The sequence below is a fragment of the Suncus etruscus genome, chromosome 8, assembly GCF_024139225.1.
Source record: "Suncus etruscus isolate mSunEtr1 chromosome 8, mSunEtr1.pri.cur, whole genome shotgun sequence".
Classification (NCBI taxonomy): domain Eukaryota; kingdom Metazoa; phylum Chordata; class Mammalia; order Eulipotyphla; family Soricidae; genus Suncus; species Suncus etruscus.
In genome coordinates, this window is record NC_064855.1 from 55,314,586 (window position 1) to 55,337,881 (window position 23,296).

A 23,296-nucleotide genomic window follows, 5' to 3' on the forward strand; every position below is an offset into this window, starting at 1 on the left:
CTCTGTATGATGATTAATTATTCAAGTTGCCTTTATGTTTTCATCAGAAAAAAACTATTCATTTAGCCATATGCTTCCACATTTGTTACTTAATATCTGTCCATGCTCCTCCTAGCCTTGCTAAACAGTGCTATGAATCATTGCTCTTCATTTCTTTTACATTACATTTTCTTGTCACTGCACACCCTTGGCTGATTGGTAAAAAGGAGCTCAAAGCTTTTGTGCCTAAGTTGACCTCTTCTCTCCCCTGCCTATTTCTTTAGTCGAGACTTGTTTCTTGCAGCCAGGGAAGGTGGGGGTAGGAGATTACATTTTGAAGGCTGGCATTTATACAAAACTTGTGGAGACTCCTCTAAAGCTGAAATCCTGTCAGAAGCAAGACATCACTTTCTTTTAAACTGTCGGTCTACATTATTTGTCAATCAAAATACACTTGAATAATCTGAAAAGACACAATCTACTGAGTACATGAGGTGGAGTTGGGTCATGTGTATAAATCTATGGGTTAAAAAACTAACTAAACATAATTATAGAGAAAGCATAAGAGAACTGGAGCTCTGACATTGTTTATTTAACTTCTCTGCCTCTGGTTAAATAGGAGATTCATTTATGCTTATAATTTTCCCCAAAGTACAATTAATATTTAATTACACTAAATTTTATCTGTGTTATCTAGGAATAAGTAATTAAATTTCTTCTAGCCCTAAGTTGGGGTCAATGCTAGCATAATAAAGTTTTCTCTTTGGAATAAGCCACTGACAGTTTTAGTACAAATAAACTGGTTCATTAGAGTTTGAAATCACTTCTTGATTATTTATCCAAGGAGATATATATATATATATGTATATATATATATATATATAAAATTATCCTATTTTACCTTAAGAAATAGACACTTAAGTCCATTTATGTTGGGCCTGTAAACCCAGTGTAATACCCTACACCCTCTCTTAGATCTGCGAAGTAGGTCACAGAAATGATTCTATGCTCTATTCCAGTATATAGAGGATTTTCACTATCACCAAGAAACACTCAAACACTAGCCAGGTTTTAACTAAATTCTAACACTTATCTCTTTAGAGGGAGTCTCAGACATGTGGGTAAAGGAAAGCAGTCCCATGAGATCACCCTCCATTTCAGATGCCAAAATTAAAGTCACCTGTTACTGTACTGTATATTTTACCTGTACTCTGACCAACTAGCTATAGATAAGATGTTCCTAGAATGCATACTTGGGTTCAGTTAATTTTCTAGAGAGGCTCACAAAATTAAAAAAGCTTATTTACTCACTAGATTATCAGCATATTGCAAAGGCTATTGAGGGATATAAATTATGAGTCAGATTTAAGATACAATATATGAGTAAGATTCTGAACAAAGAAACTTGGAGCATGAGGACTGGTATGATAGCATGAATGCATTATGGTTCACCATCAGGAAACACTGAACACATATCTTTGGCGTTTCTGTCGAGACTTCATTACATAGACAATAGACAAAATTACTGACCATTATCTATTCAATCTCTCATCCCTCTCTCTAGATTCAGGGCTTGTGTATGTGTGTTTGTATGTCTACGTCTGTCTGTGTGTCTACATTTGTATATCTTTGTGTGTCTAAGTGTGTGCATCTGTGTATGTCTGTGTCTATGTGTGTCTGTGAATTTGAGTCCTCTTTTCACAAGGCTGACTCCAACTCTCATTCTTAAAAAATCACCTCATTCACACACACAAAAAAAAAGTTTTATTGAGGGCTGGAGAGAGTACAGTAGGTTGGGCACTTGCCTTGCATTCAGGCTACCTAAGTTTGTTTTCTCAGCACTCCATATGGTCTGCTGAGCTCTTCAGGAGTACTTCCAAAGCACAGAACCAGGAATAACTTTGAGAAACATCAGGTATGACCCAAAAAACTAAAATAAACTTCTTATACAAGGAAATACCACAGAGAGTGCCCTACCAGCTGTACTGATTCCAGCCTATCACATGGAATCTCTATAATGCTTTGGGCAAAACTGTCATAAAGTTTTAGATCACTTCAATAATAACTGAAGAGGACACAAGGAAATGGAACCATTCCCACCCAAAAATCATATATAAATATTAGAATAATAGGGGCCGGCGAGGTGGCGCTAGAGGTAAGGTGTCTGCCTTGCAAGCGCTAGCCAAGGAAGGATCATGGTTCGATCCCCCAGTGTCCCATATGGTCCCCCCAAGCCAGGGGCAATTTCTGAGCACTTAGCCAGGAGTAACCCTGAACATCAAACAGGTGTGGCCCTAAAACAAAAAAAACCCTCAAATATTAGAATTATACAGTCTTAAATATGAGTATTTGAGTAGAGATACCTAGCACAGATAGTTTCTATTTTATAGAATAGTTTAATTTGTACACTTGAAGTATTTGCAGGTGTCTGATTGTAATAGGCTCATTCTGATATCATTATGATATTAAAATATAATAAAATATTTTATCTTAGAGCCAGAGAAATAGTAAAAGAGGAAGGGTACTTGTCTCCCATGCCATTGACCCCAATGTCATCTTGGGCAGCACAGAATTAAGAATGACCTCTAAAAAAAAGGGTGTGGCTCAACACCCTTTCCAATTTTGGTATCTGTAATATTTTTGGTAAGATCAAACTATGTGAATACTATTTAATATTTAGTAGAAAGTAGGGCCGGAGAGATAGCATGGAGGTAAGGCATTTACCTTTCATGCAGAAGGTCATCGGTTCGAATCCCGGCGTCCCATATGGTCCCCCGTGCATGCCAGGAGCAATTTCTGAGCACGGAGCCAGGAAAAACCCCTGAGCACTGTCGGGTGTGACCCAAAAACCACAAAAAAAAAATATTTAGTAAAAAGTAAACACTAACCTATAAAGAGGTTAAATTAATATTTCAAAAACTCCTATTGCAAACAAAGAAAAGAGAATGTTTGTGTGCACTGAGTGAAATTATTTTAAAAGTTCATATAGCGGAGCCAGAGAGATAGTCAGGTACTTGCTTTGGACATTGTTGACTTGGCATCCCCTGAGCACTCCAGGAGTGATCCCTGAACTGAGAGCTAGGACGAAACCCTGAGTAATACCAGGTGTAGCCCCCAAAGCAAAATAACTAAATAGCATTTTCTATAGTAGGGCCAAAGATGTTGCTCAAAAATACATTATTTGCCTTGCATGTTGAGGTCCTGATCTGGATTCAGAACTGAAGAAGAAAAAAATTCTGTAGAGGGGCTGGAGAGATAGCATAGCGGTAGGGCATTTGACTGGCATGCAGCCAACCTAGGAGGGACCTGGTTCGATTCCAGGCATCCCAGATGGTCCCCCATCCTGCCAGGGGCAATTTCTGAGTACAGAGACAGGAGTAAACTCTGAGTAATGCTGGGTGTGGCCTAAAGCACCAATAATCAATCAATCAATCAAGTATTTTTTAAAAATTTTGTACTATTCATAATGTTGGTAGAGGAGGAAATCGTTGACTATCAAATAATTGAAGGTCCGAATTAGTGAAATGACAGAGGAATTATGAAGAAGGCAGATATGAGCTTTAACTTTCAGGTATATCAGACTTCTTTTCACTTTTAATTCAATTGCTTCCTAGTCTGAGTCATTATCTTAAAGAAAACAAAATTATAAGCCCTTGATGAAAGTCTAGCAAACAATTTCTGGTACCTAAAAATGAATAAGAAGAAAGATGATGCAAAATTGAACTACTTAAGTCATATATAACCTCCTGCAAGTTTTTTCATTTGCAAAACAATGTTTAATGAGATCGAAATTCACTTTAACCACTATATCTGCCTAGTGCCAGAGAAAGATTTAGAGACTTTATTGAACCCTGATATAAACTTGTAATACTTACTATTTATATGATATAGACTTTTACTTTCATTCATTTCTTTGTTAAGACCTATTGCTTTTAACCTACAAATAATGTCTATTTCAAAGTTAAAGGACAAGCCATAAAAATATCATAGAGCTGACCATGTGCAAGCTTGTTAGTGACAGATTCAAAATGCATTACTCTAAAGTAGGTAGTCACCCAGCATTGAGAGCCTGAAGATTATCAAAATAATTTTGGAGTTATTTCTGAACATGTTAAACTTTAAAAAGATGACACTCAATGTCTTCATCATTTCCTTTCTTTGCTTTATTATAGGAAAAAATTTTAGAAGTTTCTATCATTTTATAATAGTGTGATTTTTTTATTAAATCTGTTCAGTATAGTGTATGGATAATATGAATCTTCTCTTTCACTTGTAGCTGTAACTGCTTCATTTATGAGACTAGAAGGTTTTTTTTTCTCCTTGTTCTGAGTTATACTAAATCAGAACCTAGAAACAAAAACTTTATTTATAAACTAAACTACTCATTACAATGCAGCCACATTGACTAATGAAGAAAGCCTTCACTGTTCTCTCCCAGTAAATAATAAAACCAATATGAAAATAGAAAAGTAACACATGGTCATTTTCAAGAGTCACAGAGGTTGTTTTTGTTTGTTTGTTTGTTTGTTTTTATGTCACTGGAAGTCTACCTACATAGAAATAATTATTGTTAACATTTGAGAGGATTTTCCTACTGGATGTTTTCTTTCTCTGTGTGTCTATGTGCTTGTATATGTTTTTGAGCCATATCTAGTGATGCTCAGGGGTTATTCTTTTGTTGTTGTTGTTGTTGTTTTTTGGTTTTTGGGTCACACGCAGCAGTGCTCAGGGGTTACTCCTGCCTCTATGCTCAAAAATCATTACTTGCAGGCTCAGGGGACCATATGTGATGCCGGGATTCGAACCACCAACCTTCTGCATGAAAGGCAAAAGCCTTTCCTCCATGCTATCTCTCCAGCCCCAACAGGGGTTACTCTTGACCATATACCCAGGAATTACTTCTGGTGTTGCTCAGGACACCATTTGGGAAAACCAGGGATCAAACCCAAATCAGTCAGTGCAAGGCAAGCACTACTACATTAAGTACATTCTGTACTTCTCTCTCCAGCCCAAGGCTTTTTTTTTTCTGTCTTCTGATACTATTCCCTGTGTTCATGGTTTCTCTCATGTGAACTTTACTTTTTTTGAATGATTTCCAAGAACTGCTGAAATTTTACTCTAGCATGCTATTGGGATACCAAACATTGTTATATTCTGTTCTTTGATGTATTGTACTCATGTATGTAGTTTATGTGTTTAATACATATGTCCTTTTATATAAAATGGTATAAATTTGTATAATTTTCTCTCATCATCCATTTTTACTGTTTGCTGGAACACAGTATCACAGACCACTATGGTGGTGTAAACCATAGATTTATTATTTCAGTTGTAAACTCTGGACATTCACTATCAAGGCTCAGCAGGTTCGGCTTATTGGTAGGAAAAGAGCTCTCTTCCTAACATCACCACCTGCACTTTTGTACCACTCTTCCTTCAGTGCATGTGTGTGAAAAAGAATGATGCCTCGTCTTTTTTCCTATAAGGATACTGTTCCCATCAAGAGGAGCCTTTCTCAGAATATTCTCTGGTTAAACCTAATTTCCTCTTTAGATTCCTATGGATCTCAGCACATTGAGAGTTGGGATTTGATCTATGAATATCAAGAGATAGAGAGCATTAAGTTCACAACAAATTTTAAGAATGAAGCTTTGTGTAAAATCATGTCATTGCCATAGAATCAAAGTCTGAGGAATTCAAGAAACTCATTAAATTTGAACTTGAATATTTTGTGGAACTTGCACATTTTGGACACTGAAACCACATAGTCTCATGATTTGTTAAAATTGTACTTCACATCAGTAATAGTAAAAATATTTTTGTTTTTGTTTTTGTTTTTGAGCTACACCTGGCTATGATCAGAGCTTATTCCTAACTCTGTTCTGATACATAAAATGCTGGGGATGGAATTGGGTTAGCTGCACATAAGACAAACACCTTAACTCTTTCTGGTTCCATTTAGGATAACATTTGCTTTTAATAAAACTTAACAAAAAGAGATAACTTCCCTAGACCGTTCTTCCTTCCCATACTTTTCTTAAAGAAATGTTTGTCTGCTGTCTTCAAAAGCTTCCTCCTGTCCTTCCTCTCATTATCTCTTCAATCCACTCCATCAGACTTCTTTCTACTCTACTTCCTGAAACAGTTCTAGAAAGATTACCAGTGACTTCCTTTGGCCACATCTAACAATCAGTTCTTTGTTCTCAAATCCCTGGGCTTGCCAGGAAAAACTGAAGCAATTGATCACTCCCTGTTCTTGAATTAGGTTTTTGCTCTTGTCCTCCCATATACTCCCTTCCTTGTTTTCATCATGGATCCCTCCTCAGCTTTCTCTACTTAATCGTCCTTATCTCCCTGACCTCTAAATGACCATCTATAATCCCTTCCTAAATTATTCTGGCTCCTGGTTTCACTGAATCAGAAACACACATTGAATCCCAAATTTACACTCCAGACTTGTTGGCTAAAATTCCGAAGTTTCTACCAACTGGTTCCCTGACTTGATATTTTACTTTGTACACTTGGAAAGCATCTCAGTTCTAATATATCCAAAGGAAACTCCTGAGTTCTGTGTATAAATCTGATTTGCCTGCAGTCTACCCTACCTTGCAAACATCAGTTACCTTTCTGTTGGCCAAGATAATAATAAAGTCATCTTGATTATTTCCTTCTTTGACTTGCTATATCTGATTCATCAGAATTTCTGGCCTTTCTTTTATATGCCCTGTATACAGCCATATTATGCCAATTTCATTGCCACCATGAGATCCAATCTTCTCAGATCTCTTTCCTTGATGTTTGCAAAACCCTCTCTCTGAAATTTTTGCTTCAACTGTCTGCTGCAGAGTGTATGCCACAGAAGAATCAAAAAATGTTTTTCTGGGGACATTGGTGATGAGAAAGTGCACCACATTTTGTGACTAAAACTCAATAATGAATAATTTTGTAAACACGGTGCTTAAATAAAGTAATTATTTTTTAAAATAATGTTTTGGAGTCAGAGATAGTACAAAGGTTAATGCACTTACCTTGCATAATACTAATCCCCCAATTCAATATTTGGCACCACAATATAGCACCCTGAGTACCACCAGGAGTTATTCCTAAGCACAGAGCCAGGAGTAAGTTCTAAGCACAACTGGGTGTGGCCCAAAACAACAACACAATAACAAAAAGACCTTGAAATAAGTTAGATCAGTTTACAAAACCTTTTCCTGTTTTCTTGTCGAAAAACAGGACATAAGATCCAACAATGGTAAGACTGCACATTACAATAGAACCCTGGGTACACAGTAAATTAGGCACCTGTCTAGCATGTCTGACCTGGGTTCAATCCTTGGCATATCATGCTTTCTCACAAACCTGCCAGGCATGATCTCTGAATACAGAGTCAGGAGTAGCCTTGAACATCACCAGTTGTGCCTCCCTCCCTCCCTCCACTTTCCATTTCTAACCCTGGCTCACAACCTCTAAGAGCTGGGAAGCCAAGCTTGAAAGCAACAGGCCTCACATGATCAGGAATCGATCTTTAACTGACAGTTTTCCTGAATATTATCCAAACTTACAATTTAGAAGAGCAGCTAGAATATTCTCTCCTAATGATTCTATAAATGTTTTCTTCTCCTCAGCCCAAGAGCTGCTCCCATGCCAGCACCCTCCCTTTACGGTTCACAGAAAATCTTTCTTTTTTACAATGTAATGCTTTCCCATCCCTCTGCCTGCTTTTGAGTCTTTGCCAAATATGTGTTCCTGTTCCGGTCCCTGACTCTAGCTCTCTTAAAAAAAATAAAAACCAACCTCTAAATAAATAACTTTTGCATGTTTTCATCTTTCTGGATGGACCTTGTTTGTTTTCACATTATCAAACTGAAAAAAAATTGTATATGTTTCCAATAGTTCTGCCACCACTCATCATGGCAATTTGATCTTGCAGCCAGCCATTGCTTCCTTATTTTACCTTCTCCTCCCTGCCCAGTTTGTTCTTCACATTGGCTGTTCCCTGGAAACCTGGCCTGAGGCCCTTTTCACCTGCTTTCCTCAGTTATCCATATAGGGCACAACCTGGTGATCTGGGATAAAATATGCCTGTCAAGTCTTTCAGATATACTTTATTGTTTCACCGACTTCCCCTACCCTCTGACACATACTTCCCCAATCTTTTGTAATCTTTCAGCACTCGCTTTTCTCATCACTTGTTCCTTGACTTCTCTGGTGTATTTGTTTATTTCTTCTTCCTCTCTTCCTGCCAACTAGCATATAAACTCCATGAGATATGAACGTTGGGCATTTCTGTGAGCAAGTTGAAGCCAGCCAATCAATGATATAAAAATCTTATATCTGAAAACTTATTTTTTAATGGTGACATTTTTCTTAATTAGTATGTTAGTCAGAGTCCTGGGAGAAACACATTGACATTAAAATGGAATATTTTTTTAATGTACAGAGGTGAGGGAGAGGACTGGATGCCTTGCAGGAAGAGAGGAATAGCTTAATAACAATTAAATCAACATATAAATGACCTGCAGGCCTTAAGAGGAAGGAATTACCTAGTGGAACCCCTTGAGTACAGGGCCTCCAGCAGGCACTGTACCCTTTTCATGGGGTAGAGTGAGCCTCAGAGAAGTACTTGAACTCCAGAGGAGTGAGGCGAATAAGACATGACCTCCCTCTGCTCTGCCCAAACCACTTTGATTAACCAAATCAGAAGCATGAGCAGAGAGAGAACATTGCTATGGTTCATGGTGGTCAGCCTGTGGAGCACAGGTCAGGAGGAAAAAATGGAGCCAGGACTTTAAGACCCTCCTCTGTAGCTTTTTTGACCATTAGAATTAGTGGATTCAATGTTCTAGAAATGGCCATAAAGCGTTTTCTATATATAGAGAGATTTTCTGTTAAATAGACTCCCAGTCAGAGCCTAGAATTATCTGTGTAGGGGTGATCATGTTAAATGATCATAATAAACATTTTACTGAACTAAATGAAGTTTTCTTCAACATATTTATTATTTAGCATGTCTTTCATAGACCTTAAAAATAATTAAGGTTTAGAATACTGTGTAACATAATATTATATACCTCCTGTTATTATCATTCTTCAAGTGGCAGGGGAAACTACTGACAGAGTACTAATAGATTTATGAAAGGTTTGTTTGACTGGTTTTGGGAAATGGAATGTGCTCAGGACTTACTCTTGGTGGAACTCAGGGGGTGCCCATCTCTCCAGGCTGAAAGATTTATGAAGTCATTTTTTTTGGTTTTGTTTATTAGGTTGGTTTGGTTTGGGGGCCACACTCAGTGGTGTTCAGCAGTTACTACTGCTCTGCACTCAGAAATTACTTCTGGCATGCTCAGGAGACCACATGGGATACCAGAGATTGAACCCTGATTGACAGCTTGAAAGGCAAGCACCCTATCCACTGTGCTATTGCTCTGGCCTCCAGATATATGTTTTAAAGGAGCTATTAATTAAATAACAAACAAGCAAAACACACTATTTAACTTATTCAGTTATTTGTAAATTATTTATATTGTAACATGTTTACAAGAGTATTTACATATTTTGTTTTAAATCATTAGTCATTTTAAAAGAATCCATTTAGATTAAACAAAGAATAATAGAGGAGCTATTACAAGGTCTGACTTGTATCAGACCTGACTCAGGTCTGAATAAGCATATCAGAATCCTTGACATCAGTTTAGCCCAGAAATCTGATTTCTGTTGTCTGTAAAGCAGTAAAATGAGGTAATTCCAAAGGTCTTCAGCCTCTATAGTAAGCTCTAAGGAAGAAGTTGGTACTTGCCAGGCAAAGTAGTTTTTAAAGAAAGTATGCCAGTGGTATTTATTAGTTGAGGTGAATAAAATGTGATTCCAGGTTAAGATCAATGCTAGGGTTTATGTCTAGATTAAGAATTCAGTGGCCTGGGGTGCCAGAACGGTGGTGCAAGCAGTAAGGTGTCTGCCTTGCCCATGCTAGCCTAGGACGGACTGCAGTTATCCCCTGGCGTCCCATAAGGTCTCTCAAGCCAGGATCGATTTCTGAGTGTGTATAGCCAGGAGTAACCCCTGAGCATTATCGGGTGTGCCCCCCCACCTCCAAAAGAAAAGAATTCAGTGGTCTGGGGCTGGAGTACAGAAAGTAGAGTGCTAGTGCAAAGATAGAATGCTTGTTGCATACATGGCCAACTAAGCTTTGATCCCAACATCAAGGTGGTCCCCTGAACACACACACACGCACTACACACAAACACACACACACACACACACAAATTATCCCCAAAAGAACTTAATGCCCCAAAATATCACAATGGAGAACTGATCCACACAATTGAGTTGGTTGGAAAGAGGGGGAGTTGAAGATAAGTGTCTTAGTTTCTTAGGGGAGAGAGTTGGGTATAATAGAGATGAATATGGTGTTGGATTCTGTGGATGGGAAACCATCATTATCACTATTGTAAATCATAGGGCTTCGATCAACAAAGATAAGCAATCCAGTGACCCAGAGCCTCTATGTTTTACACATCTTACTTCTTGATCCTGTCCTTCATGTTATGTAATTCTCCAAGATTATACAAAAGGGATATAATTGTTATTAAAGCCATTTTAACTTGCAGGGAGTTCTTTTAAACATGAGAAGTTCAGACAAATAATCATGGTGATAATTGCTTTCTCTCCATAGAATCAACTGTCTTCATTCCTCAGTCTGAATACTCCATCGAAGAAGATGTTGGTGAGCTGTTTATCCCTATCAGGAGAAGTGGAGATGTGAGCCAGGAGTTGATGGTGATTTGCTACACGCAGCAAGGTATCTTCCTGCAGAACCAATTGAAATGTTTATCCAGAGACTGAAATTTGACACTTTAGCATACTTCAGCCATGGGGTTATACCATACATTGTTTTTTTCATAAATTACAATTATTATTCTTCCAGACATTTTTCCCTTATAAGAACCTGGAAGCTGCTCTAAGAGATCTAAAAGTCTCTGCTGCTATTTCTCAAAATTTTTTATGATTCACTTGGTTATTTTTTTCAAATTCTCAAGACTTTATGGACTATAAGAAATTAAAGTTCTCTTGTCTACCTAAACCTGCTAAAATGTAACAAAATTATTGTTTTCAAAATAATTTAAAGGCAAAGCAAATATACAGCCTGGCATGGGCTGGAGCAGTAGTAGTGTGGGTAGGACACTTGCCTTGCCATTGGCAAATCTGAATTTGATTCCCTGCACCCCAGAAAACCTCTGAGCGCTACCTTGAGTGATCCTTGAGTACAGAGTCAGGAGTAATTCCTGAGAACTGTTAGGCATGACATCCCCCCCAAAAAAATTAAAACAAGCAAAATGAAATAAAATTAATCTCAAGGGACTATACCTAGGACTTTTGCATGCAAAAAATGTGCTCCTGCCCCCTCTACCATCATCCTGGCCCCAAAGTATTTTGAAAGTTATGTTAACCATTACAAAATGATTTAGCTTCCTCTGAGTGGTGATTTTTGTATAATGCACAATTAGAATGCAAGGCTTATTAAAACAATAAATATATTTCTATGAATCCGGTATTTTTTTAAGAATTCCAAAGAGGAAGGCATGGGATATGGATATCAGCAGACACTTGTTTAACTTCCCATGCATGTTTAAGAGTTGAAAGCAGTAAATAAGAGTGACCTAAAATACAGACTTTAGAATCAGCCTTGGGCTGTGGTTTCTAAGCATGTTGTTTAACTTCCCAAAAACTCAATCTGGAAATGTGTGAAACCTAGTAGAGTGGAGAAGACTAATCAGGCAGTACAGGATTTGGCACTTCTTGTGGGCTTTCATAATTAAACCTGATTGTGCATTAGAAAACCACGGAGGATCAAGGATCAAACTTAGGAATATGTGCTACCACTTGAGCTCTCTCTCTCTGGCCCTGCTTGCAGTCTGCCCATACACAGTATGCATATGAAGTATGAACAATTATTTGGTAACTGTGTGTTGATCTAAATGGCTACTTCAAAATAGAGGAGTAGACCTTGAATATCTGCCTTGCTTTTGCCATCATTATGAACTGGACTTGAGATGCCAGGACAGTGTGAGGATGATGTTGTCATTGCTGGAATGCTCATAGCCACTATCTGATCTTTACAAGGCTCCATATGCAAATAATTGTTTTTGGAAACCATTATGGCATGTTCTATAGAAACTTTTTGGATTCTCCCTCCAGGAACAGCCAGTGGAACCGTGCCAACATCAGTACTATCCTACTCTGATTACATCTCTAGGCCCGAGGACCACACCAGTATTGTTCGCTTTGATCGAGAAGAGCGTGAGAAAATGTGCAGGATCATAGTGATTGATGACTCCTTATATGAAGAGAAGGAAACTTTCCAGGTCCTTCTGAGCATGCCGATGGGTGGAAGAATTGGATCTGAGTTCCCAGGAGCACAGATTACTATTGTCCCTGATAAAGATGATGGTGAGTACAGATTTTAAAATTATTTTTTCTAAGAGGCCAGAGAGATAAACAGTGGATAGGGCACTTGTCTTGCATGTGCAAGGTTTGATCCCCGGCATCCCATATGCTCCTCCAAGCTCCTCCAGGAGTAATTCCTGAACATAGAGTGAGGAGTAATCCTGATACATGGTAGGCATGACCAAAACGAAAATAAAATATTTCTTCTTCTAATAGTCAAGCATGTTAAAGAATTACACAAAATTCATGTATGCTTGTTTTTTTTAATAGGATGAAAGAGTTTCAAAGTTTGTTGCATTGATCAATTTATCTTTCTTGACTAAGTAGATTTAAGTTTGTTTATTTGTTTGCTGTTTGAAGCCCACAACCAACAACGCACTGGAGCAACTTCCAGCTCATGTTCAGAGGACTGAGCCAGGGTCAGTTGCATGCAGGGCAAGCACCCTACTACATCTCCATTATATAATATCTCCTATCTCTGGCCCCAAAGTTTGAATCCATGTAAATGTTAAATATGAGTAATCTTTAGAATGTCAGCAGAAATTATGTCTCAATTAATATTTATACTACATCCCTTTTTTTCCTGAATGTCTCATGGACAGGCAGCCAAGGCTTTTAGAGCCTTAATGCCTGTGAGTATAGGTTATTTTTTTCAAGCATTCTTTCCTACAGGTATACTTTTTTCATGCTGTCTTCTTCAGCAGAGTACAGACTTCTTTGCAAAAGTTCCTGAAATAGCAGACAGCTTTTTAAAAAAAAACTTCCCTCGTGTACTTAGGGCCTTTTTAAACGTGGTGCCTATCTAGGTTTCAGAATTTGTTAACACAGGGAGGAATGTAGCATATAGAGCCAAGTTAGTAGTACCAAGTGTGGCCAAAAACCTTAAATAAATAAATAGGTTTTTTTAATGTTTAATAGAATCCTAGATAATTTATTTTAAAATTAGAAATTTAGGGCCTGGAGAGATAGCACAGTGACGTTTGCCTTGCAAGCAGCCGATCCAGGACCTAAGGTGGTTGGTTCGAATCCTGGTGTCCCATATGGTCCTCCGTGCCTGCCAGGAGCTATTTCTGAGCAGACAGCCAGGAGTAACCCCTGAGCACCGCCGGGTGTGACCCAAAAATAAAAAAAAAAATTAGAAATTTAACTTTAAAATATAGATAATAATTATCTAATCCATGTTTTAAGGGGTAAGGGAAAATAGCTTTCACATATAGCTTGATATTAGATATACATAGAGGAAAAATGACACAAAAGACCATTATTTGCTAGGTACCAAGCATTTTCACATATATAAAACTTCATATTATAGAAATAGGAGGTAATATCATTAGTTATGTTTTTGGTTTTGCTTTGTTTGTTGTTGCTGTTCTTGCTAAGTTTTTTAGTGAGAGTATCTCCCAGTCAGTGTTCAGAGGGCCTAAGGGCCCCGCTTGTCAATTCTCAACCAATTAAACTAGCAGTTCATTAATGGGCCTCACAGTGGTGTGCTGCATGGCCTTTGTTTCTACAATGAGTGTCTAACACCAAGTCATGCATGTAACACCCATTTCTATCTCTCTGGTTCTCTTTTCAACATTTGAAACTGACTGAACTTTAGAGAGGCCCAGTGATTGATATCAAAGCCGATCAAGGCACAGTCAGTGTAGGACCCAAAATGTGTGGTTCTTGTATCCTACTGTTCTTCCAGTAAAACCTGCCTGGTCATAACAAGGTTGAAGTGCAGTGGAATGGTGTACTGCATGACATTTACAATCCCTTTTTTTCTGAACTACAATTTCTGCCAGAAGCAGGACCAGTGATAATTCAGAATTTAGCTGCTTTAGCTATTCACTCCCAGAACATAAGGCTTGGTTCCCAAGGTTTCAGCTCACCATACAGACACTGGCAAAACATCATATCTAGAATCCAGCCAGCAGTTTTCAGTCATTCTTAATTTGCCCAAGCCATATTTAATAAAAGTTCCATGTATATTTCCTGAGTTCTCTTCTACTCTTATCATCACTGAGACCTTTACCACAGACATAGATTATAACACATTTCTCATAAGTCTCTCTATTTGTATGTCTTTTCAAATCTCTGTTGTCATTGTCACTCATCTTAAACTCAGGTGCTCCTCTCTTTAGCACAAAAACATTAACAACCATTACAAAACTACCATCAAACAGAAAATGGGCACATTCTATCAGTAATACTTAGGAGAAAGAAATTATACTTTTTTAACTTTATTTTTTTAATTTATAATATCTTTATTTAAGCCCCATAATTACAATCATGTTTGTAGTTGGGTTTCAGTTATAGAAAAAAACACCCCTCCTTCACCAGTGCAACCTTCTCACCACCAATGCTTCCCATTTTCTTCTTCCTGCACTCTCAACCTATATTCGAGACAGCCATTCTATTTCTCTCACTCACTATCATTGTCATGACAGTTGTTAGTGTAGTTATGTATCTAACTGCACTCACCACTCTTTGTGGTAAGCTTCATATAATTGGCTGGTCCTTCCAGCTCTCATCTCTATTGTCTCTGGATATTATTACAATAATGTCTTTTATTTTTCTTAAAACCTATAGATGAGTGAGACTATTCTGTATCTGTCTCTCCCTCTGACTTGTTTCAATCAGCATAATAATTTTCATAAGTTCATTTTTTTTCTGACAGCTGCATAATATTCCATTATGTATAAGTACCACAGTTTCTTTAACCATCCATCTGTTGTCGAGCTTCTGGGTTGTTTTTAGAATCTGGTTATGGTAAATAGCACTGCAATGAATAGGTGTGCAGAAAGCATTTTTTTTTTTTTTTTTGGTTTTTGGGCCACACCCGGCAGTGCTCAGTGGTTACTCCTGGCTGTCTGCTCAAAAATAGCTCCTGGCAGGCAAAGGGGACCATATGGGACACCAGGATTTGAACCAACTACCTTAGGTCCTGGATTGGCTGCTTGCAAGGCAAGCACCACTGTGCTATCTCTCGGGCTAGCATTTTTGTATTGTGTTTTTGTGTTCTTAGGGTATATTCCTAAGAGTGGTATAGCTGGATCATATGGGAGCTCAATTTCCAGTTTTTTGAGGAATCTCTATATTGTTTTCCATAAAGGTTGAATTAGATTGCATTCCCAGCAGTGAATAGAGTTTCTTCTCTCCACACCCCCACCAACACTGATAGTTATCGTTCTTTGTTATGTGTGCCAGTCCCTGTGGTGTGAGATGGTACATCATTTTTGTTTTGATTTGCATCTCCCTGATTATTAGTGATGTGGAGCATTTTTTCATGTGCCTTTTTTGCTATTTGCATTTCTTCTTTGATAAATGACTGTTCATTTCTTCTCCCCATTTTTTGATGGGGTTAGATGTTTTTTCTTATTAAGTTCTGTCAGTACCTTATATATCTTATATATAGCTCCTTATCTGATGGGTATTAGGTGAACAGTTTCTCCCATTATGTTGGTGGTCTTTGTATCCTAGTCACTATTTTCTTTAAGGTGCAGAAACTTTTCAGCATACTATAGTCCCATCCGTTTATCTCCTCTTCCACTTGTTTGGACAGTGCAGTTTCCTCCTTGAAGATGCCTTTAGTCTCAATGTCATGGAACGTTTTACTTATGTGTTCTTCTATAGAACTTATGGTTCCAGTTCTGATATCAAGGTCTTTAATCAACTTGGATTTGACTGTTATGCATGGTGTTAGCTGGAGGTCAAAGTTCACTTTTTTGCTTATGGATGACCAGTTGTCCCAACTCCATTTGTTGAAGAGTCTTTCCTTGCTCCATTTTGTGTTTTTTCCCCTTTATCAAAAAATAATTAATTGTATGTCTGGGGAACATTATCTGAATAATCAAGTCTAATCCATTGATTTGGGGGTCTGTCTTTATTCCAATACCATGCTGTTTTAATGACTATTACTTTATAGTACAATTTAATGTTTGGGAAAGTGATGCCTCCCCCTCTTCTTTTTCCTAAAATTTGCTTTAGCTCTTCATGATTTTTTATTGTTCCAAATAAATTTCAGGAGTGTTTGATTTACTTTTTCTTAAGAATGTCATGGGTATCCTTAGGGGTTTTGCATTAAATATGTTCAGTGTTTTAAGGAGTATTACCATTTTAATGAAGATAATTCTCCCAATCCATGAGAACAGGTTTTAGGTCTCCATTTCCTCATGATATCTTCTTTTATTTCTTGAAGCAGTGTTTTGTAGTTTTCTTTGTATAGGTTCCTCTTTAGTTAAGGTGACTCCAAGGTATTTGAATTTGTGTGGAACTAATGTGATTGAGAATTTTTTTTGGTCTTTGGGCCACACCCAGTGATGTTCAAGGGTTACTCTGGCTATGTGATCAGAATTCTCTCCTGGCTTGAAGAACCATATGGGATGCCAGGGATCAAACTAAAGTCCATCCTGGATTAACCACATGAAAGGCTAATGCCCTATTGCTGTTCTATGGCTCTAGCCTCATGATTGGGATTTTTTAAAATGTACATTTCTTCTCTATCATTATTTGTGTGTAAGAAGGCCATTGATTTTTTGCTTGCTAGTTTTGTAGTCTGCCACTTTTGCTATATGAACCTATTGTTTCTAGAAATATTTCTCAATTTCCTAGGATTGCATAATAGGAAAAAGGTATATGATGAATGTTTTATATTTCAATTTAGATTAGTATATTTCAATTTAGATTGGCCAACATAATTCAAATGCAGTCTGCATAACTATATTCCTCTAAATTACAAGTATTTTCTCAAAGATATAATAGCCAATCTAATCATAAGAAAGAGATAGAATTATTATGAAGTCCCCAGATACCATTTAAGTCAGGTGTTTATTGAAATAAATATTGCATTGCTTTCCATAATGTTAAATATCAAAAATTAGGAACTTGCTTTTGAAAGGGATAATTTTTGTTTGTGAATCAACCAACCTTTCACTTACTGAAAATAAAAAAATTCTTTTAACTGTGTAACTTGGAGCAACCACAATCTTTAAAAATAAATTGATTCCCTAAATCTAGATTACTTTGTCAAATAAATTATCAGTTAACATTTCTGTTTTCTGTGCCTGCTAAGTGGAGGGCTGCAATCTGAATCACAATTTGAAGGGCACATTTCTGCACATCTCAGAGACACTGAGGGTTTTCTCTGTGCTGATTAACCCTTCTTAGTATAAAGTAGAACAAGACTCCAAGTGAAGATATGTCTTGAGTCAATTTGTATGAAATCTTAGTAAACAACTAGAATGAGTTTTCATTGAGAGAAAATTATCTATGTGGACACCTGAAGTGAGAATATAGCTCTTGTTTTGTGCAACTATCCTATATCCTGCATCTTCAGTACTCAGTATTTCAATAAAAGTTGCAATTTGGTACTGCAGATTTTTGTCAGTGCTCAAGGCATTACACTAATCTTTGCTGTCAGTCTTTAAAGTTAATTAGGGAACATTCCAGCTGATTCCATTTTCTGCTTTTGTGTGACAACCGTGGGGGTTTCAGCTAAAGTGACTGGCTTTTTTGGACAGCTGTAGACAAATTGTCATGCTAGATATGAGACAGGGCTGTATAAAAGGCAGCATGTGGAGCTCTATAGTGTTAGTCAATTCAGTGCCATTTAAGAGCCTACTGACATCAGAAAAACTTTCTCAGCAGCAGGAGAACCATAGAGAAGAAAATATTTCAAGTACTAGAAAATTATATTACATCGAGTGTGTGGGTGAAATATACTTTAATAAATTTTGCTGGGCTGAAAGACTTCTCACAGTGTTTTTCTTCTTGATAAATGTTTGCAATCATGTATGCAGCCACTAGGTAATGCCAGAGTTGGCATTACTTACATCATGTACAAAATGGTCACATTCAATTACACTAATACTTGACTAAACAATCTTATATTCTCTATTGAGGATGCTTGAGTTATAACAATATGAATAATTGAGAAATAAAAATTAAATTTCTAGTGGCTCAAAATAGTAATGCAGTATAGCCATTAGCAGACTGCTTAATAGAGTTGATCATTTGTGTTAGTGAAGCCAGGGGTGTTTACTAACACTTGTCTGTGGGAGTTACTGCAGAAGAATCTTAAATTATAAAGACCATATATTCTAATTTTTGCTTATAAAAAGTATGTCAGATATAATGACATAGACATTACAGCCTTTGGAAAAAAATTAAGTAAAACTGGGGCCATAAAGATATAATCAGATTTAAGTGCTTGCCTTGCATCCTACCAACCCTAGTTTGAATACCCAACTCTATAAATGGTTGACTGAGCAAAAAGTTGACTGAGCACATAAATAGTTCCTGAGCTCTGCAGGTATGGCCCAACCCCCTTCCCATCCCACCTCAAACCAGCAAAACAGTATTTAAGATTTTTATTTTTGAACTATCCTAACAATTAGAATGTATGAGGGAAATAGAAAGCCTGTCTAGAGTACAGGTGGGGGCATAGTGGGGAGGAGGGATATTTGGGACATTGGTGGTGGGAATGTTCCACTGGTAATAGGGAGTGTCTTCTTATATGACTGAAACCCAACCACAATCATGTTTGTAACCAAGGTGTTTAAATAAAAAATATTATTTAAAGAAAAGTTTCCATTCCATAGGAGAAACTATTCACCCAATAACCATCAGACAAAAAGCTAATATCTAAGATATACAAGATAATGACAGAACTTAACAAGAGAATAAACATATAACCCCAACAAAAATGGGAAGAAGAATTAGAAATGACCAAAAGGCACATAAAAAATGTTCCACATCACTAACCATGAGGAAATGCAAATCAAAGCAACAATGATATCCCTCACAGCACAGAGACTGGCACACATCTTACACACACACACACACACACACACACACACACAAACTCATTCACTGCTGATGGGAATGCCATCTAGTCCAGCCTTTCTGGAAAACAATGTAGAAATTTCTCAAAAAACTGGAAATTGAATTTCCATATGTTCCAGCTATACCACTCCTATGAATATACTCTAGGAACACAAAAATACAATACAAATATTGTGCCTTCTTCACACCTATATACATTGCAGCACTATTTACACAAGCCAGAATCTGGAAACAACCCAGATGCCTGACAACAGATAAGTGTCTAAAAACAAAACAAAACAAACAAACAAACAAAAAAAAAAACGTGGAACATATAGACAATGAAATTCTATGCAGCCCTACCTTTGCTGACCACAAGGCCCTGAAATTATATGTGAACTACAAAGGGACACTTTTAAAGAAAAACTTTAATACCTGGAAGTTAAACAGCCTAATACTGAATAACCAGTGGGTCCGAGATGAAATCAAAGAGGAAAACAAAACCTTCCTAAAAACAAATGACAATGGGGACACAAACTATCAGAACCTATGGGACACAGCAAAAGTGGTACTGAGAGGAAAATTTACAGCTTTGCAAGCACACATCAGGAAAGAAGAAGGGGCATACCTGAATAACTTAATGACGCAGCTCATAGAATTAGAAAGGGCTCAACAAAAGGACCCAAAAATAGGGAGGCAGAAGGAAATGACAAAGCTGAGAGCAGAAATCAATGAAGTGGAAACCTGAAAAACAATCCAAAAGATCAATGAAAGCAGAAGTTGGTTCTTTGAAAAAATAAACAAGATTAATAGACCACTGGCAAAACTAACAAAGTGTAAGAGAGAGAGAGAGAGAGAGAGAGAGAGAGAAACTTGATAACTCATATTAGGAATGATAAAGGAGAGATCACTACTGATATGGTAGAGATTCAAAGGGTAATCAGAAACTACTTTGAGAAACTCTACGCCACTAAAAATGAGAACCTGGAAGAAATGGATAAATTCTTGGACTCTTATAATCTTCCACGGTTGAATGAAGAGGATGTAGCATATCTAAACACACCCATCACTATTGAGGAAATTAAGACAGTAATCAAATGTCTGCCCAAAAACAAAAGCCCAGGCCTAGATGGATTTACGAATGAATTCTTTCAAACCTTTAAAGAGGAACTACTACCAATCCTGGCAAGATTCTTTCATGAAATAGAAAAACCAGGAACACTTCTAAATAGCTTTTATGAAGCCAAAATCACCTTGATACCTAAACCAGACAGAGATGCTTCGAAAAAAGAAAATTACAGACCAATATCGCTGATGAATACAGATGCAAAGATCCTCAACAAAATTCTGGCAAATAGGATACAATGCCTAATTAAGAAGATCATCCATGGGCCCAGAGAGATAGCACAGCGGTGTTTGCCTTGCAAGCAGCCGATTCAGGACCAAAGGTGGTTGGTTTGAATCCCGGTGTCCCATATGGTCCCCTGTGCCTGCCAGGAGCTATTTCTGAGCAGACAGCCAGGAGTAACCCCTGAGCACCGCTGGGTGTGGCCCAAAAACCAAAAAAAAAAAAAAAAAAAAAAAAAAAAAGAAGATTATCCACTACTCCACTACGATCAAGTAGGTTTCATCCCAGGAATGCAAGGCTCGTTTAACATCCGTAAATTTATCAACATCATACACAACATCAACAACAAGAAAAATAGAAATCACATGATCATATCAATAGACTCAGAGAAAGCATTTGATAAAGTCCAACACCCATTCTTGATCAAAACTCTCAGCAAGATGGGAATGGAAGGAACATTTCTCAATATAGTTAAGGCCATCTACCACAACCCAGAGGCAAATATTGTCCTCAATGGAGAAAAACTGAAAGGCTTTCCTCTAAATTCTGACACAAGACAAGGCTGTCCTCTCTCACCACTCCTATTCAACATAGCACTGGAAGTACTTGCTATAGCAATTAGGCAAGAAAAAGATATCAAGGGAATCCAGATAGGAAAGAAAGAAGTCAAGCACTCGCTGTTTGCAGATGACATGATACTCTATTTAGAAAACCCTAAAGACTCTACCAAAAAGCTTTTAGAAACAATAGACTCATACAGCAAGGTGGCAGGCTACAAAATTAACACACAAAAATCAATGGCCTTTCTATACACCAATAGTAATAAGGAAGAAATGGACATTAAGAAAACAACCCCATTCACAATAGTGCCACACAAACTCAAATATCTTGGAATTAACTTCACTAAAAATGTGAAGGACCTATACAAAGAAAACTATAAAACTCTGCTCCAAGAAATAAGAGAGGACACGTGGAAATGGAAGCACATATCCTGCTTATGGATTGGCAGGATTAACATCATTAAAATGGCAATACTCCCCAAAGCACTGTACAGATTTAATGTGATCCCTCTAAAGATACCCACAACATTCTTCAAAGAAGTGGATCAGGCACTTTTGAAATTCATATGGAACAATGAACACCCTAGAATAGCTAAAGCAATCATTGGGAAAAAGTATATGGGAGGAATAACTTTCCCCAACTTTAAACTGTACTACAAAGCAATAGTTATCAAAACAGCATGATATTGGAATAAAGACAGGCTCTCAGAACAGTGGAATAGGCTTGAATACTCAGAGAATATTCCCCAGACATATAATCACCTAATTTTTGATAAAGGAGCAAGAAATCCTAAATGGAGCAAAGAAAGCCTCTTCAATAAGTGGTCTTGGCACAACTGGCTAGCCACTTGCAAAAAAATTGAACTTAGACCCCCAGCTAACATCATGTATGAAGGTTAAATCCAAATGGATTAAAGACCTCGATATCAGACCCCAAACCATAAGATATATAGAACAACATGTAGGTAAAACACTCCAGGACATTGAGACTAAAGGCATCTTCAAGGAGGAAACTGCACTCTCCAAGCAAGTGAAAGCAGAGATTAACAGATGGGAATATATTAAACTGAGAAGCTTCTGCACCTCAAAGGAAATAGCGCCCAGGATACAAGAGCCCCCCACTGAGTGGGAGAAACTATTCACCCAATACCCATCAGATAAGGGGCTTATCTCCAAAATATGCAAGGCACTGACAGAAATTTACAAGAAAAAAACATCTAATCCCATAAAAAATGGGGAGAAGAAATGGACAGACACTTTGTCAAAGAAGAAATACCAATGGCTAAAAGGCACATGAAAAAATACTCCATATCACTAATCATCAGGGAGATGCAAATCAAAACAACTATGAGGTACCACCTCACACCCCAGAGATTGGCACACGTCACAAAGAATGAGAATAAGCAGTGTTGGTGGGGATGTGGAGAGAAAGGAACTCTTATCCACTGCTGGTGGGAATGCCGTCTAGTTCAACCTTTAGGGAAAGCAATATGAAGATTCCTCCATAAACTGGAAATCGAGCTCCCATACAACTAGCTATACCACTCCTAGGAATATACCCTAGGAACACGAAAATACAATACAAAAATCCCTTTCTTACACCTATATTCATTGCAGCACTATTTCCCATAGCAAGACTCTGGAAACAGCCAAGATACCCTTCAACAGATGAATGGCTAAAGAAACTGTGGTACATATACACAATGGAATAATATGCAGCTGTCAGGAGAGATGAAGTCATGAAATTTTCCTATACATGGATGTACATGAAATCTATTATGCTGAGTGAAATAAGTCAGAGAGAGAGAAAGATGCAGAATGGTCTCACTCATCTAAGGGTTTTAAGAAAAATGAAAGACATTCTTGCAATAATAATTTTTAGACACAAAAGAGAAAAGAGCTGGAAGTTACAGCTCACCTCATGAAGCTCACCGCAAACAGGGATGAGTTTAGTTAGAGAAATAACTACATTTTGAACTATCCTAATAATGAGAATGTACGAGGGAAATAGAAAGCCTGTCTAGAGTACAGGCGGGGGTTGGGTGGGGAGGAGGGAGATTTGGGACATTGGTTTTGGGAATGTTGCACTGGTGATGGGTGGTGTTCTGTACATGACTGAAACCCAAACACAATCATGTATGTTTAAAGTTGGTTA

The 23,296-nt window shown here is 37.6% G+C and overlaps 1 protein-coding gene across 1 annotated transcript in view; it reads left to right on the forward strand.

The window, feature by feature from the left end:
• FREM2 (FRAS1 related extracellular matrix 2) overlaps positions 1-23,296 on the forward strand; it is a 224,324-nt gene that overhangs the window by 122,801 nt on the left and 78,227 nt on the right. The window contains 2 exon segments of the mRNA XM_049778470.1: positions 10,655-10,780; positions 12,178-12,429. Coding sequence (XP_049634427.1) covers positions 10,655-10,780; positions 12,178-12,429 — 378 coding nt within the window.